This window comes from Ovis canadensis, chromosome 15 (assembly GCF_042477335.2).
Source record: "Ovis canadensis isolate MfBH-ARS-UI-01 breed Bighorn chromosome 15, ARS-UI_OviCan_v2, whole genome shotgun sequence".
In the NCBI taxonomy this organism is placed as follows: domain Eukaryota; kingdom Metazoa; phylum Chordata; class Mammalia; order Artiodactyla; family Bovidae; genus Ovis; species Ovis canadensis.
In genome coordinates, this window is record NC_091259.1 from 23,607,085 (window position 1) to 23,620,599 (window position 13,515).

Consider the following 13,515-nt stretch of genomic DNA (forward strand, 5'->3'; position numbering starts at 1 on the left):
GACATGACCGAAGCGACTTAGCAGCAGCAGCAGCAGCATAGACACCCTTATTTTTGACAAAGGAGGCAAGAATATACAATGGATTAAACACAATCTCTTTAACAAGTGGTGCTGGGAAAACTGGTCAACCACTTGTAACAGAATGAAACTAGATCACTTTCTAACACCATACACAAAAATAAACTCAAAATGGATTAAAGATCTAAACATAAGACCAGAAACTATAAAACTCTTAGAGGAGAACATAGACAAAACACTCTCCGACATAAATCACAGCAGGATCCTCTATGATCCACCTCCCAGAATACTGGAAATAAAAGCAAAAATAAACAAATGGGATCTAATTAAAATTAAAAGCTTCTGCACAACAGAGGAAACCATAAGCAAGGTGAAAAGACAGCATTCTGAATAGGAGAAAATAATGGCAAATGAAGCAACTGACAAACAACTAATCTCAAAAATATACAAGCAACTCCTGCAGCTCAATTCCAAAAAAATAAACAACCCAATCAAAAAATGGGCCAAAGAACTAAATAGACATTTCTTCAAAGAAGACATACAGATGGCTAACAAACACATGAAAAGATGCTCAACATCACTCATTATCAGAGAAATGCAAATCAAAACCACAATGAGGTACCATTTCACACCAGTCAGAATGGCAGCGATCCAAAAGTCTACAAGCAATAAATGCTGGAGAGGGTGTGGAGAAAAGGGAACACTCTTACACTGTTGGTGGGAATGCAAACTAGTACAGCCACTATGGAGAACAGTGTGGAGATTCCTTAAAAAATTGCAAATAGAACTGCCTTATGACCCAGCAATCCCACTGCTGGGCATACATACCAAGGAAACCAGAATTGAAAGAGACACATGTACCCCAATGTTCATCGCAGCACTGTTTACAATAGCCAGGACACGGAAACAACCTAGATGTCCATCAGCAGATGAATGGATAAGTAAGCTGTGGTACATATACACAATGGAGTATGACTCAGCCATTAAAAAGAATACATTTGAATCAGTTCAAATGAGGTGGATGAAACTGGAGCCGATTATACAGAGTGAAGTAAGCCAGAAAGAAAAACACCAATACAGTATACTAACACATATATATGGTATTTAGAAAGATGGTAATGATAACCCTGTATGCAAGACAGCAAAAGAGACACAGATGTTTAGAACGGACTTTTGGACTCTAGGAGAGGGAAAGGATGGGATGATTTGGGAGAATGGCATTGAAACATGTATACTATCATGTAAGAAATGAATCGCCAGTCTATGTTCGATGCAGGATATAGGATGCTTGGGCCTGGTGCACGGGGATGATCCAGAGAGATGATATGGGGTGGGAGGTGGGAGGGGGATTCAGGATTGGGAACTCATGTACACCCGTGGCTGATTCATGTCAATGTATGGCAAAACCAATACAGTATTGTAAAATAAAATAAAGTAAAAATAAAAATTTAAAAAATAAAATAAAAAAATAACATCCTTATGGGTAAATTTTTGTGGAAAGAGATAGCTAACTAAACTGCTTTGTGTGAGATATGAATAGCAAGGCTGGCAGCTGGCATGAACAAGCCAGGGGATTAAGACAACAGCTGGGGCAGAGAAGCACTGCAGTGCAGTGAGAGGCTGAGCGAACATTTCCAAGACACGGGAAGGGTTGAGAGATCCTTTACGAAAATACAAGTCAATTTTAACTTGTCTGGAATGGTGGTATGTGATGTAATTGTGCCTTGGCCCCAAACCCTCAGCAAAGTCAGCTACACAACACACACACACACATACACACCACACACACATTCACCACACACATACTCACTACACACACACACCACACACACATACACACACACTCACCACACACACTCACTACACACACACACCACATACACACACTCACCACACACACACACTCACCACACACATACTCACTACACACACACACCACACCACATACACACACTCACCACACACACACATACACTCACCACACATACACTCACCACATACACTCACCACATACACACACACACACATACTTACCACAGACACAGATACAGACCAGACACTCATCACACACTACACACATACACACAACGCGCACACACTACACACACACCACACACACACTCACCACACACACATACCACACACACATATATACACACTCACCACACACATGCATTCACCACACACACACACTACACACACAAACTACACACACACACCATACCACACACACATACACACACTCACCACATACACACAGCACACACATATGCACTTACTACACACAAACACCACACACACACACCCCCCACACATGCATATACACACACCACACACACATGCACTCACTACACACACACACCATACCACACACACACACATACACTCACTACACACAGACACTAACTACACACATACACCACATCACACACACACATACTCATGACACACACATACACACCACACACACATGCACACACTACACACACACCCTCCACATATACACACACCATATACACATTCACTCACTACACACACACACATACACACACTCACCACACACATGCATTCACCACACACACACCACACCACACACACACACATACACACACTCACCACACACAACATGCACTCACACACACACGATACTTTGGGAAATGAAGCAATTGTGGGTATCCCTCAGGGTGTTATAAAGCAGAAGGAAAGGGCACCCATGAAGGGGGACAAGAATTCAGGGGAAGAGGAACATGGGACCATAGGCGACGTGAAAACTTACACCTTCCAAGAACCCCCGAAACATGAGAAGAAAACTGGGTGCCCCAACACTTATGGGATAAGATGAGAGTCGATTTATCTTAAACCTTAAGTAAAAGATGACCCCCACCAACAAGCTGAAAATATGCAGATATCCAATAAGCTGACAAAGGGGTGGGCTCTCAGCCATGTCCAAATCTTTTCGGTTCCCATGCACTGTAGCCCACCAGGCTCCTCTGTCCATGGGATTCTCCAAGCAAGAATACTGGAGTGGGTTGCCATTCCCTTCTCCAGGGGATGTTCCCGACCCAGGGATCAAACCCACATCTCTTGTGTCTCCTGCATTCGCAGGCAGATTCTTTACCACTAGTGCCACTGGGTTAAAAAGTAATATTAGAAATATGAAAGGAAAATAAAATATCTGGTTAAAATACCAAGATTAATACTTTATTGGGTGTTTGGGGAAATGCACAGCAATTTGAAAAGATGTGGGAGAATATGTTCAAATTCCTTCTTTCAAGACTGTTAGATATGAAGAAAAATAAAAATTATACCTCAAAACACAAAAAACTATCCTATACTTACCAACTGAACCTCGTATTTAACATACTTCTGTATAGCGTGAATAAATGCAGCTGGATTTTCTTGTACTTTTATGCTACATAAAAATATTAATTTTGAAAATGTATAAATTTTAGTAGCACATAATGATATAGCCTTAAAAATAATAGCAGTCGATTTTTATAACAGACTATAATTTGAGGGGAAAAAAATCATTAAACTGAAACCTTTTGCATCTAAAATTGCTTCTCCCAAACAAGATATGCCAGAAACATTTAACTACTATTTTTATTAACACAAAAAACAGGTTAGTGAAAACTAAAATTTTCTCCATTGTATAGAGTCCCCAGAGATTCTATCTAAACCACAATTCTGTTGTTCAAAATGGAATTGAAGGCATACTTTTGAATCTACAAGTCTTACTATCAAATGTTTGAAACAGAGTTCAAGTTAAATCGGGACTAAAAATTCTGAAATCTGAATCTCCATGGGAACTCTAAAATAAAAATCATCAGATTAATGAGATCAAGATATCCAGTTAATCTGTATGATTCAAACTAAAAGATTTTTTTTCCTTGTGGCACCTTGCATGGAGCCTGGAATATCTAGCCTTGATTAATCAATCAATCAGTGGACAAGTACTTATCAATTACCTGTTCTGTGGCTACAGTATATTAGGGGCCAGAGGTTACAGAAAATGATTCCACTCAGAGGAATTCATAGATCTGTTTTCTTGACATGGGTTCAACCTCTCATATGTATACATGCTTGGAACGGTCCCAGTGCCCAGGGGCCTTTTAAAGCTTGCCCACCAGGTGGCAGGACCACTATCTGCCTCGCGCTGGTTACAGCAGGAGTGACCAGCAATGCTGTTTCAGATGGGAGAAACTACGCATATAAATATAATAAGTAAATAGATACGTCACAGGAGAGGAAAAAGGATGGAATAAAATATGAGCTTTCAAATAAAACAGGCCAAGAACAGAACAACAGCACAGACTTGTTGGAATCCGGGTGAAAAAGAGCCTGTGATGCCAGTCCAGGTCTGAGACTGTAGCTTCTTTCTTTAATCTTTTCCTGTCTTCTTACCTCATGGGTTGAGAGAAATTAGAGCAGGTGAAACTCAACCCAGGCGATTTGTTAACAGATTTGATAAGAAGAGAATTCTAGACGAGAGTGTAAAATGAGACTTCGGGAACAGCTATGGTTTACAACAATTCTTGCGCTGATGATGTAATTAATTAGTAACCATGTATTTAAAGAATAACTCCCCACCCTGGCAATTAGGACATTTGCTGCCTCCACTACAACAAAGAGGAAGAAGTATCTGTTGTTCTTTTTTTAAGCAATGAAGTAAGGCGTGACCAACTTTGTGGCTTTTCTAAATTGAAACAGTATTCAGCTTTGAGTGTGATTGTATATGAATGGACCCCTTGCTAAATAGAAAGCTCATATTTATCTCATCCCATGCAAACAGCATAGCATTTACTATGTAGCAGTAGATACTCAACAAATGTTCAAAGGCTAAATGAATGACCTGGTTCTATCAGCAAACTATCTAGATGATTAATCTTATGCCACAGGAACAGAAGAAGAAAACTTGTTTCAGATCTATTTTTACATTAAATTTTAAATCATAAAATCTATCAAATTAATCAGGAAATGCAACTTTTGTTAATATCCTGACTGCTGTTAAGTTTTATAAACAAGTGATATGGAGGAATTAAGAAAAAAGCTGAGAAGGCAATATATGGATTTATTAAGAATTCATATCTCAACTAGTACTAGAAAGACATGAGGTAATGAGACTACTGCCTAGGAAGAATTATGAAAATAAAGTTTTACAAAAACCAACATAAAATACATCTTAACTGGATAAAATTTTAATCATTGCCAACTCTATGTATAAATATTTTCTTGGGACTCTATAGTAGGAAATTTTACTGACATAAAGAAACATTTGTAGCTCTTTCAGCCATTAACTCCTATTACCTTTCTAATCAAACCATATTAACATATGAAAAAAATGAGAATTTTCAGCATCTTCTCACATTTTGGGGTGGTCCACATTAAATCCCATGGGATTTCCAACTCTTCTCAAGCAGTTCAGAAAGTTCTCTGTCACACTTTCGGCTCTGTTACTACATATAACCAGCCATTTATTCAAAGACCGTGCACTTAAAACCTTGCAAGTTCGTATATCCTTGGACCAGTCAGCTGCAGAGGCAGGTTGACACTGAGAAAAATAACAGAGAATAATTAAATAAAAAAGATAATATGGAGATATTTCATATTTGTCATAACAGAACAATTCAGTACAGTTTGCTACTCACAGACTTAAAACACACATCTAAGTACTTCACATCTGAACACAACACACACTTCTTGGGACTGGAGGCAACTGAATGACACCCCAGGTCAACCCTTCCTTGCCTGTAGATCCTTGGCAAGTCCCTTCACCTCATGGGGCTCTGTCATGGCAAAGGCAAGTGTCAGGTTCAAATCTCTAGGTTCCCAGGAATTCCCTAGTGGTCCAGTGGTTAGGATTCCAAGCTTTCACTGTGGAGGACACAGGTTCAATCCTTGGTAGGGGAACTAAGACACCACAAGCTGCACAGTGTGACCAAGAGGAAAAAAAAACAACCCCAAAAGCAAACCCCACACAAATCTCTAGGTTCCCTTCCAGCTCTAAAAGCCTAAGATCTTTACTACAAAGGCTCATGTGAGTGACTGTCCAGTTTGTTCTCTTTGCTTTAGGCATCTAGAGGTCCTAAGTGGGAAATGCTGATGACTGACCTTCCAGGTCACCATACTGAGATGAACAGACCCTACAATTAAGACTACACATTATACTAGGAGTAGCTATATTCAGAAGCAAAGATGAAGCCAAGACACAGGCCCCTATCTTATTCTTAGGCGGTTCCCCAGGTGACCAGGAAAAACAATCTCCCAACATTGAAAAGGGCAGACTTCGGACTAGTCCCCAGCCTTCTGAAATCAAATCAAAAGTCCCTGGTGTGTGAGGCAGGAAGAACCACTGGTAGAATTTAAAAGGACACTATAAGCTAATCCCTTGCTACTCAGAGTGTCGTCTTGTAGCAGCACTGTCTCCTGAGAGCTCGTTAGAAATGCAGTCCTGGGCCCCATCCCAGGCCCACTGAACCAGACTCTGCATGTTAACAGGTTCCCCAGTGATTCGTCCGCACAGTACTGTTTAAGAAGCATTGCAATCCCCTTGTTTTACAGACTGAAAAGCGATGGATGAAAGCGGTTATGGAGCCAGCTGGTGGCAGTGGACTTGACTTTGCAGGCAGAGCATTTTCCACTAAGCGCTCTGACTACCCGGCCCCAGCCATTCTCTCAGTGCCATGTCACAGAAGGCCAGGCAGGGGCTCAGCTTCAGGGGACAACCTTCACCTAAGAACCAAGGGGCAGGGTTTGGCTTCCAGAAGGGCTCTGTCTTGAGCCAGGATTCATTCTTTCCTGTTACAGCCAGTGTGAGGAGAACCACAGCCCTCTCACTTACACTCGCCTTTACCAGCTGGGAGGTGACTCAGGACACACACCCAAGGTCACTCTGAGGCCTGTGAACTTTTTCTGTACTCAGTTTCTCAAAGTGAAAGTCGCTCAGTCATGTTTGACTTTTTGCAACCATCATAGTCAACAAAAAAGTCCAAAATGCAGTACTTGGATGCAATGTCAAAAACGACAAAATGATCTCTGTTCATTTCTAAGGCAAACCATTCAATATCACAGTAATCCAAGTCTACACCCCTATCAGTAATGCTAAAGAAGCTAAAGTCAAATGGTTCTATGAAGACCTATAAAACCTTTTAGAACTAACACCAAAAAAAGATGTCCTCGTCATTATAGAGGACTGGAATGCACATGTAGAGAGTCAAGAGCTACCTGGACTAACAGGCAAATTTGGCCTTGGAGCACAAAATGAATCAGGGCAAAGGTTAATGGAGTTTTGCCAAGAGAATGCACTGGTCATAGCAAACACCCTCGTCCAACAACACAAGAGAAGACTCTACACATGGACATCAGCAGATGGTCAACACCGAAATAAGATTGATTATATTCTTTGCAGACAAAGATGGAGAGCTCTATACAGTCAGCAAAAACAAAACCAGGAGCTGACTGTGGCTCAGATCATGAACTCCTTATTACCAAATTCAGACTTAAATTGAAGAAAGTAGGGAAAACCGCTAGACCATTCAGGTATGACCTAAATCAAATCCCTTATGATTATACAGTGGAAGTGAGAAATAGATTCAGGGGATTAGATCTGATAGACAGAGTGCCTGAAGAACTATGGATGGAGGTTCATGACATTGTGCAAGAGGCAGTGACCAAGACAATCCCCAAGAAAAAGGCAAACGGTTGTCTGACAAGGGCTTACAAATAGCTGAGCAAAGAAGAGAAGCTAAAGGCAAAGCAGAAAAGGAAAGATATACCCATTTGAATGCAGAGTTCCAAAGAACAGCAAGGAGAGATAAGAGAGCCTTCCTCAGTGATCAGTGCAAAGAAATAGAGGAAAACAATAGAATGGGAAGACTAGAGATCTCTTCAAGAAAATTAGAGATACCAAGGGAACATTTCATGCAAAGATGAGCACAATAAAGGACAGAGATGGTATGGATCTAACAGCAGAAGATATTAAGAAGAGGTGGCAAGAATACACAGAAGACTATATAAAACAGGTCTTTATGACCCAGATAAACATGATGGTGTGATCACTCACCTAGAGCCAGACATCCTGGAATGTGAGGTCAAGTGGGCTTTAGGAAGCATCACTACAAACAAAGCTAGTGGAGGTGATGGAATTCCAGCTGAGCTATTTCAAATCCTGAAAGATGATGCTATAAAGTGCTGCACTCAATATGCCAGCAAATTTGGAAAACTCAGCAGTGGCCACAGGACTAGAAAAGGTTAGTTTTCATTCCAATCCCAAAAAAAGGCAATGCCAAAGAATCGTCAAACTACCACACGACCGTACTCATCTCACATGCTAGCAAAGTAATGCTCAAGATTCTCCAAGCCAGGCTTCAACAGTATATGAACCATGGACTTCCAGATGTTCAAGCTGGTTTTAGAAAAGGCAGAGGAACCAGAGATCAAATTGCCAACATCTGCTGGATCATCAAAAAAGCAAGAGAATTCCGGAAAAACATCTATTTCTGCTGTACTGACTGCCAAAGCCTTTGACTGTGTGGATCACAATAAACTGTGGAAAATTCTGAACGAGATGGGAATACCAGAACACCATACCTGCCTCCTGAGAAATCTGTATGCAGGTCAGGAAGCAACAGTTAGAACTGGACATGGAACAACAGACTGGTTCCAAACTGGGAAAGGAGAACATCAAGGCTGTATATTGTCACCCTGCTTATTTAACTTATATGCAGAGTACATCATGTGAAATGCAAGCTGGATGAAGCACAAGCTGGAATCAAGATTGCCGGGAGAATTAACCTCAGACATGCAGATGACACCACTCTCATGGCAGAAAGTGAAGTGGAACTGAAGAGACTCTTGATGGAAGTGAAAGAGGAGAGTGAAAAAGTTGGCTTAAAACTCAACATTCAGAAAATTAAGATCATGGCATCTGGTCCCATCACTTCATGGGAAATAGATGGGGAAACAATGGAAACAGTGACAGACTTTATTTTGGGGGGCTCCAAAATCACTGCAGATGGTGATTGCAGTCATGAAATTAAAAGACACTTGCTCCTTGGAAGAAAAGCTATGACCAACCTAGACAGCTTATTAAAAAGCAGACATTACTTTGCCAACAAAGGTCCATCTACACAAAGCTATGGTTTTTCCAGTGGTCATGTATGGATGTGAGAGTTGGACTGTGAAGAAAGCTGAGCGCCGAAGAATTGATGCTTTTGAACTGTGGTGTTGGAGAAGACTCTTGAGAGTCCTTGGACTGCAAGGAGATCCAACCAGTCCATCCTAAAGGAGATCAGTCCTGGGTGTTCATTGGAAGGACTGATGCTGAAGCTGAAACTCCAGTACTCTGGCCACCTGATGTGAAGAACTGACTCAGTGTAAAAGACCCTGATGCCGGGAAAGATGAAAGGCGGGAGGAGAAGGGGACGACAGAGGATGAGATGGTTGGATGGCATCACCGACTTGATGGACATGAGTTTGAACAAGCTCCGGGAGTTGGTGATGGACAGGGAAGACTGGTGTGCTCTAGTCCATGGGGTCACAAAGAGTCAGACATGACTGAGTGACTGAACTGAACTGAACTATACTGTCCATGGAATTCTCCAGACCAAAATACTGGAATGGGTACTGCCGGGAGCCAGTGTGAGGAATCCCGCCCGTGACAAGGTCATGAGGAAGGAAGCTGACATACGCAAGGCGTGCTCAGACTTCAGGGGCCCCTCTGGAAATTCCTAAGCATGTACCCCAACAAAAATCTGCCGGTTTTTGTGCTCTGCTTTTCCACTCTTCTGGCATTCTCTGGAAAAAGTTAATTCAGGGCTTTAGTCTTCTGCATTTGAAAGAGTGTTTCAATCCAAAATCCCCTCTGATGGCTTTCTAGCCTGCCTGCAGGACTCGTACAGCTGCGCGTGTGATTGTTTGAGGCCTCCTGACCGCAGGAGGCATAGGAAGCTTAAAACATCCTAGGAATGTAGGGGCTTCTGAGGAGTCAAAATCTTTAAAATAGGACTGATTAAAAGTTTCATTTGTTGAGTCAATACTTGCTGCCAAATTTTCATATCCTTTATTTTTAGATATAGTTGGTATATAGAAAAACAAGTAGTAGACCTGGTATTACCAACATTAGATCTTTGAGTTAGGTACCTTCTTTGTTATAACCCACTGCACCTTTGTTCTATAGAGATGTAACTTTAATGCTTTAAGGAGATGCAGATTAAAGAAAAACACTTCAGGGGAAACAAAATTAACATTCATTAAGGAAGAGAGCTAAAAAGTGGTAACAAGCCTCTTGGCCAGAAGATAATGTAAATCACCTGAGACCTTTTGTATACAAAAAGATATACAGAAAGAGTCTGGGCTGTGAACACTACATAATTTGTATTACCCATTGATCTCTATGTGTAATCAAAAGTATAAAAGGCCTTGAAGGACAATAGAAACAGAGCCAGTCGCTGGACTGGTTTCCCCCGTGTCTCCTCTTTACTCTAATTTCAGGCTGAATTCCCATCTGGGGCGTGGAGGCTCACTATGTCTACTTACTTGCCCCGGATCTTATAAGATCCGTAAGAGAGAGAGCCCAAGGCGGGGCACTCTCCGATATTCAAACGGGCGCCGGCGGCCTAACGTAGACGGTGCAAGCTCCTTGTCTGGAACTTTATTGGTTTTCCATGTAACCCAAGTTAATCAGCCCTCTTCCTCCACTTAATTCTCCTACTACACTATTGTTTCTTACTCTAATCTTATATTAATAAACAAGTAAGTTTTTCTCACGCCAACACCGTCCACCCTTCGAATTCCCTGGATCCACCGGGGCTGGACCCCGGCAGGGTACCCTTCCCTTCTCCAGGGGATCGTCCCAACCCAGGTATCAAACCCAGGTCTCCCGCATTTCAGGCGCATTCTTTACCAGCTGAGCCACAAGGGAAGCCAGAGAATATTGGAGTGGGTAGTCTATCCCTTCTCCAGGGGATCTTTGTGACCCAGGAATTGGACCGGGGTCTCCGGCATTGCAGGCAGATTCTTTACCAACTGATCTATCAGGGAAGCACCGGTTTCTTAAATCCAGTTTTAAAAAAGCAGTTCAGCTGAGAAGTCGCTGACACAGACAGTTCTAACCTACCCAATACCACCTCTAGGGGGCGGGTTCTCCACTTTAGTGCCCCTTCTATGAAGGGGGGATTCCCAGGTGATGCTAGTGGTAAATAATCCACCTGCCAATGCAAGAGATGAAAGAGATGCGGGTTGGATCCCTGGAGTAGGAGGATCTCTGGAGCAGGAAATGGAAGCCCACTCCAGTATTGTTGCCTGGGAAATCCCACGGACAGAGGAGCCAGGGAGGCTTAAGTCCATGGGGCTGCAAAGAGTCGGACATGACTGAGCACACAATACTCCTATGGAGATCTGATTCTGGGCCAAAATATGCAAACAAAACTCTAACAAGTATGATTACCTACAGATGATGAAACAGACCATTTAAAATATTTCACATCTCACTTCATGTGTAGAACTAAAACTGAGCTTCTTTTTACTGACTCCTGACCAAGATCTTAATGGGGGTGTACATTTTAGGACTTGACACTGTTTTGTGTTTAATTTTTCCTTAGCTTCTCCAACAAGGATTTTGGTTATTTGAATAGATTATCAGAAAGCAATAATGAAAAAAAAGAAACCCCATCCTGCCAAAAAAAACCATTTGCTGCTCAATCATTAATTTCAATATGCTGACTTCCCTGCATCAAATAAGGGCAAGAAGAACACCTCTAAAAATGAAATGAAACGTAACTCACTTTTAAAACGGGCAAAACAGAGGATGTACAATTTTTGCATATAATTGGTTCATATTTTTTTTTTCCAGTGGAAACCCCAGAGAGGCAATGATTTGTCTCTCCAGGTTTTGGAATGCCTCTCTGCCTAACTGCTATGGCCAGGTGAGCTGTGGGAGAATTTCTTCATGTTTATGCCAAATGAGCAGCATTCTATTTGGGGGAAGATAAAGAACTCTGGTATCAGGAAACACAGTCTACTGGAATTAGCCTCCACCAGTTAAAACAACGTTTTCAGGTTCCACAAATTTTTTAAGCGATATAAGAGTACAACAACACCCAATAATAGGTTATAACTTTTGATTGCAATGGCGTGAAGTACCATTTTCTAATGCATCTTTTATTTATTTATTTTTGGCTGCACTGGGTCATGGCTGCCGTGTGCGGATTTTCTATTTTCTCTTGTGGTGGCAAGCGGGGTCTACTCTTCATTGCAGTGTGGGGCTTCTCATTGAGGAAGCTTCTCTTGTTGCAGAGAACTGGCTCTACAGCACATGGGCTTCAGTAATTGTAGTATGTGGCCTTAGCTGCTTCACAGCATGTGGAATCTCCCTGGACCAGCGATCGAACCTGCGTCCCCTGCCTTGGCAGGTGGATTCTTAACCAAAGGACGACCAGGGAAGTCTTCTAATGCATCTGTAAATGTGCCACCATATCACACTAACCTAAATCTGCTGGGTGCCACTAAATACTTGTCGCACCTTAAAAAGGAAAACAGAGGGTCTTGGGGTTTAGGACAAAGGGAGGGTGGGGAAATATACTGTGCTAAGTCAGTTCAGTCATGTCCAGTGCTTTGCGACCCTATGGACTGTAGCCCGCCAGGCTCTTCTGTCCATGGGATTCTCCAGCCAAGAATACTGGAGGGGGTTTCCATGACTTTCTCCAGGGGATCTTCCCAACCCAGGGATGGAACCCACATCTCTTAACGTCTCCTGCATTGGCAGGTGGGTTCTTTACTACTAGTACCACCTGGGAAGAGGCCACGGAAAAAGCATATGAACATTATATTATAATCCCACTCTGACTTATGATCAAACTGACATACATTCAAGAAAATACTTTTAAATGAAAATAAAATCACAGAACTTACTATGTGGTCTTGCATTATTATTTTTTCTGCAGGTGCAATGCGGCCAGTCAGAGACATCTGGCATCCAAAATGCAGCCCCCAGGTCTCCAGCTCAAAACGAGCATCCTTGTTTCTGTTGACAGAGTTGAGTCTTAAGCATTAAAAATGCTTACTATCTAAAAATTGTACTCATTAGAGATAAAATCATGTTAATTATTCAGAGACTGATTTTTTTAGGGTTCCTGACTTTTATTTCTATTCACCATTTTTCTCTGCTCCAAGGAATTATAGGGAGGACTGCACCCATGGGGGACTCCAAGGGATGGAAAGGCTCCCAGTGTGGCCCTCCAGTAAACAAAATGGGCCGTTGAGCCAAACAGTGTCTGCATATGTACTCAGTCACTCAGTCATGTCTGACTCTTTGTGACCCTATTGACTATAGCCTGCCAGGCTCCTCTGTCCACAGGATTCTCCAGGCAAGACTACTGGGTTGCCATGCCCTCCTCCAGGGGATCTTCCTGACCCAGGGATTGAACCTGAGTCTCCTGCATCTTCTGCACTACAGGTGGATTCTTTACTACTGACTCACCGAAGAAGCCCCTGAGCCAA

At 42.1% G+C, this 13,515-nt stretch overlaps 1 protein-coding gene across 1 annotated transcript in view; it reads right to left on the reverse strand.

Moving 5' to 3' along the window:
- Nucleotides 1-13,515, reverse strand: part of PIWIL4 (piwi like RNA-mediated gene silencing 4) — a 55,081-nt gene that overhangs the window by 14,621 nt on the left and 26,945 nt on the right. Inside the window, exons 11-13 of the mRNA XM_069554937.1 lie at nucleotides 12,928-13,039; nucleotides 5,385-5,569; nucleotides 3,358-3,430 (exon numbers count right to left, since the gene is read on the reverse strand). Coding sequence (XP_069411038.1) covers nucleotides 3,358-3,430; nucleotides 5,385-5,569; nucleotides 12,928-13,039 — 370 coding nt within the window. The remainder of the gene's footprint in view (nucleotides 1-3,357; nucleotides 3,431-5,384; nucleotides 5,570-12,927; nucleotides 13,040-13,515) is intronic.